The 4940-nt window shown below is 34.3% G+C and overlaps 1 protein-coding gene across 1 annotated transcript; it reads left to right on the plus strand.

Moving 5' to 3' along the window:
* The first annotated feature begins 244 nt into the window (after positions 1-244).
* On the plus strand, positions 245-1099 carry LOC125813126 (zeatin O-xylosyltransferase-like). Its single transcript, XM_049492608.1, has one exon. It carries the CDS (start codon positions 245-247, stop codon positions 1097-1099), a length of 855 nt encoding a protein of 284 aa, XP_049348565.1.
* Positions 1100-4940: the final 3841 nt, after the last annotated feature.

A 4940-nucleotide genomic window follows, 5' to 3' on the forward strand; every position in this document is an offset into this window, starting at 1 on the left:
CACGTACTTGACCCATGGAAAAAAAAAACAAGCACGCACATGAGGGGTTGTACGTGTTGAGAATATAATTAAATAATAAATATCACGTGCTAGCTCTCTCTAAGATCTTAAACTTTTAGATGAGATGATTACACACTTCAACATGTAAACTAGAATGATGATATGATATTTATTTTGTTACATATATACCATCTCTTATATTTATTTTTCTTGTAATGTTGAAGGTTGTTTCACATCAGAGTTCATGGATTTCATGGCTTCTCAAAGGAAATACTCAAAATCTGATTCTGGAAATATTTACAACACAAGTAGAGTTATAGAAGGAAAATTCATGAATTTACTTGAAAAAGAACCAATCAAAAGAAACAAAACACAATGGGCTATAGGTCCATTCAATCCAATGAAGATTATTACCAACAACTATTTATCAATCGATCATCATCATCATCATCATCGTCACAAATGTTTGTTATGGCTCGATAAACAATCTCCGAAATCCGCCATATTTATTTCATTTGGTACAACAACTTCACTAAACGATGAGCAAATCGAAGAGCTTTGTATAGGTTTAGAAAAAAGTGGTATAAAGTTTATTTGGGCATTAAGAGATGCTGATAAAGGTGATATTTTTTCTGGTGAAATGAGAAAAATTGAACTGCCAAAAGGGTATGAAGAAAGAATTAAAAATAAGGGTATTATAGTAAGAGATTGGGCACCACAATTGGAGATATTAGGACATTTATCAATCGGTGCATTTATGAGTCACTGTGGATGGAATTCGTGCGTGGAAAGTTTATCAATGGGAGTACCTATTATTGCATGGCCCATGCATTCTGATCAACCAAGAAATAGTATTTTAATAACAAAGTTTTTGAAAGTTGGTATAAATATTTTCAATAATTGGGAACGTAGTAGAAATGAAGTGGTGAAATCAAATATTATTGAACATGTAATTGTGACAATAATGTTGAATAATATTGAAGGAAATGAAATTCGTCGGAGAGCGGCGGAGTTAGGGGTGGCTATTCGGAGATCGGTGGTGGAAAGCAGTGTAACGAGGAAGGAATTGGATTCTTTCATTGCTCATATCACTAGATAATAAACACGATTGTTCATCGTCGTCTATTAAATGGTGCATATTCAACTATTCCTCCGTTCCTATTTATATGTTATTTTTACTAAAAAATAGATGTCTCTTAATACTTATCATTTCACATAATCAATACATAAATAATAGTATTCTTCCTATTTTACCCTTGAGAGTTATTAGCCTTGAAAGTATGAATTTAACCAACATAGGAAAACTAAATTGATTAATTCATGTTCATTTATCAATTTATTAATCAAAATAAATTAATTTATATTTTTTATTGAAAATTTGACTTTAAAATAACATAAAAAGTATAATGATAAATTTACATAAATTTTTTATGAGAAATCTAAAAGAAAACATACAAATATATAGATTCGACATCTTAAAATCAAGTTAATGCTGGCATGAATTTATGATATAGATTCTCTATTTTCTTTTATATTATACTGACATAGTTTGGACTTTTCCCATTTCTTTTTTTTTTTTTTTAATTTTGAAAGTAATTAAATATACTATCAGAGTGTATTGCGGGAGGGATGTCGGCATACTAAAATTTGTCCATGTTTTTAAAGGTTTATTCGAACCGAAATTAGGATTTTAAATTTATAAATTTTTATTTTTAAAAAAATATTGAATGGTTCGCTAGTTTCTTTTTCGGTCTCGTATGAGGAGTAAGAGAGGAGCCCGATCCTGGTGCCCCCTCCCCCGCGACTGTCTGAATTTCACGAGTGAATTGAAAGTAGCATTATTCTATAATAATAATAATAATAATTAATGCATATTTAAAAAATTATCAAATATAAATTAAAATTATTAAACTAAAAGATAACACACTATAAAGGGAGGTGAGTTGTTGAGTGGGGGTGATTTTCTTAATTAACGAGGAACACTTATTTTTGAGATATTCTCTCATCCAATTGATTGACTAGAATTAATATTTTTTTTCACTTAGTTTAAGATAGAGTACTCGTGGTATTAAAGGGGAAAAATAATCGTCCTCCTTGATGTGACACGCTTTGATTTGACATGATGTTTAATTTTTTTTAAAAAAAATTGTGGTTTAAAACAATTCTTAAAATATTGATGTGATCGTAAATCATTATGTTAAAGGAAATGAAAAATTTTAAAGTTAAATTGTTTCTAAGTCTATGCAAAAGGGTGAGTAAGTTGTGATGTCTTAGGAGACTATTTCTCCTCAATCTGTGTTGCCTAGTTCTTATAGGACTCTGTGTTTAGTCTACCTATATATTCATATTGCTGTACATATTTTATGAATTAATATCTCTTACATGGTATTAGAGCCTTTTGTAGTTTAACGACCATTCTTTCTTTCGTTCCAAAAAATAAAAATTCTTTGAATATCAGAAACGACTATTCGAATGGGAGATAATATTGAGAACTCTTCTACCCTGGCAGCTTCAGTTGTTTCAACGAATGCCACGGGAAACTACTATCCTACACCTAATCTCGCTCACCAGTTGCCAGTAAAGCTTACGTCAACAAATTTTTTGCTTTGGAAGACACATTCTTCCAATGATTTGCAGTTGTGGTCTTAACCATTATATTGATGGTAGCGAACCAGCACCACCACGTGTTTTGGATGGTGATAAACCAAATCCTGCATATAAGGTTTGGGTACGTCAAGATCAACTCGTCTTGAGTTGGATAGTCGCTTCAGTTTCAGAAAGTATTCTCCCTCAATTGGTCGGAGCAGAAACAGCTCGTGCAGCTTGGGACAAACTTGTTGCAGCCTATGCTGGTGGATCTAAACCATTGATTCGTGAACTTAAGGCACAATTGCACAACTTGCGCCGTGATAATGCAACTATTGAAAGTTACGTGCAAGGGGCAAAAGTTATTGCTGATAAGTTGGCTGCCTTGCAGCACCCAGTCACTAATGATGATTTAGTCGAGTTTGTTCTTGCCGGATTAGGTTCTGCTTATCGCCCCTTCACAAGGTCGCTTGAATCACGTCACGAAGACATCACCTTTGATGCCCTTTATGGTTTATTGTTGAATGACGAAAAACAATTAAAACGTGAAGATGCCAGTACTGTTATTGCCCCAACAGCACAGTACACACAAAGTTCATTCTCTACACATCGTGGACGCGGCAGGGGGCGTACTAATAGGGGTCGTGGTCGCTCTACTAGCCATGGAAGTTTACAACAATCTCAAAGTCAGCATTATGCCACTGCAACTCATTCGAAAACTTATTCAGGAAATCCACCCCTTTCCACTGATTATTCTGGAATTGTCTACCATAATTGCGAAGGAAAGGGTCATATTGCACGAGTTTGTCCGTCACCTAGGACTATGAATGGAAATCGGGTATCTGGTCGTCCTTCTTCAAATCTAGCAAGTACATCTTCCCAAACAACACAAAATTGGTTGATGGATAGTGGCACCACACATCATCTGACATCTGATCTTAACAACCTTGCTATTCACTCAGAATATCATGGTCCTGAAGAAGTTACTCTAGGTAATGGTTCCAAATTGCCCATCTCGCATATTGGTAAAGGATCTCTATATATTTCTGATAAGTCCTACGTTCTTGATAGCCTTCTTCATGTTCCCACTGCTACCCAAAATTTATTGTCTATTAGTTCTTTTACTAATTCTAACCAAGTCTTAATTGAATTTTTTCCTCACTATTTTTTTATTAAGGATTTGGCAACGAAGGCAGCTCTTCACAAAGGACCGTATGAGGGAGGTCTATACTCCCTTCCGATATGGACATCAATTTCTTCACCATCTTCATATGCTGCTTCACTTGGTGTTTGGCATGCGCGCTTGGCTCATGCGTCTTATCCTATAGTTCGTCGGGCTTTGCCTTCTAGTAAAATTATTTCGTCTAGTTGTGGGTCTTCTAGTTTGTGTCCAATTTGTGCTGTTAGCAAGAGTCATAAAATTCCTTTTGTTGATTCTAGTTTTCAGGCCACAGGCCCTTTAGATTTGATTTGTTCGGATGTTTGGGGTCCAGCACCTGTTATTTCGAATGATGGATACAAATATTATGTTATTTTCTTTGATCATTATAGCAAATACACATGGATCTATTTTCTTAAGTTCAAGTCTGAAGTTCTTTCCGTTTTTATTCAATTTCGAAAAATTGTGGAAAAATACTTTGGTCGTCCGATTAAGAGCTTTCAAGCAGATTAGGGAGGTGAGTTTCAAGCATTAACTTCTTATTTAAGAGACAATTTCAAGCATATTTGAAGTTTATTATATGCACATTTTTAGTGAATTTCTTAACAAATATACAGAGTTCAGACCAAACTTACTAGGTTTTGCCGAACTCATACCTTCCATGTTATCTCCGCCCCTGCGGCAAGAACATGGGGGAAAAGTTGGTAACAATTCAATATTGACTCTTCAGTCTCTTGTAGCACAAAACTCAAACTGAAAATTAAGAAACTGCAGTCTAAATATATAGTATGATATATTTTGAATTGTGAACACACAACACCTTTTTTTTCTACATAAATCCATAGCACAGAGAATTAAGAATATAACCTTTTTGTAACCACTTGTCAGTGGTGTAACAACGACGACAACAACAACAAGCAACAGCGTACCAAGTGTATTAAGAAAAAAACAAAGAAAACGACTGCATACAGGCTACAGCTCTACATGTTTTCCATACATTTATTAAATTTTTTAGCAGCCCACAAGCAAGTATGAGTTTTCATTGGATTCATGCATTATAAGAGCATCTATGTTTTCATTGGAAGCTGCAGATACTCATAAAACTGCAAAAAAATTCTAAACATTTTCCCAATGGCTGAGAACAACACAACAAAAAGGAATGGCCAAATAAGTGTTCAAGATGCACAAGTGTACT

The sequence above is a fragment of the Solanum verrucosum genome, unplaced genomic scaffold (genome assembly GCF_900185275.1).
Source record: "Solanum verrucosum unplaced genomic scaffold, falcon-dt-bn FXZP01000748.1, whole genome shotgun sequence".
NCBI lineage: Eukaryota > Viridiplantae > Streptophyta > Magnoliopsida > Solanales > Solanaceae > Solanum > Solanum verrucosum.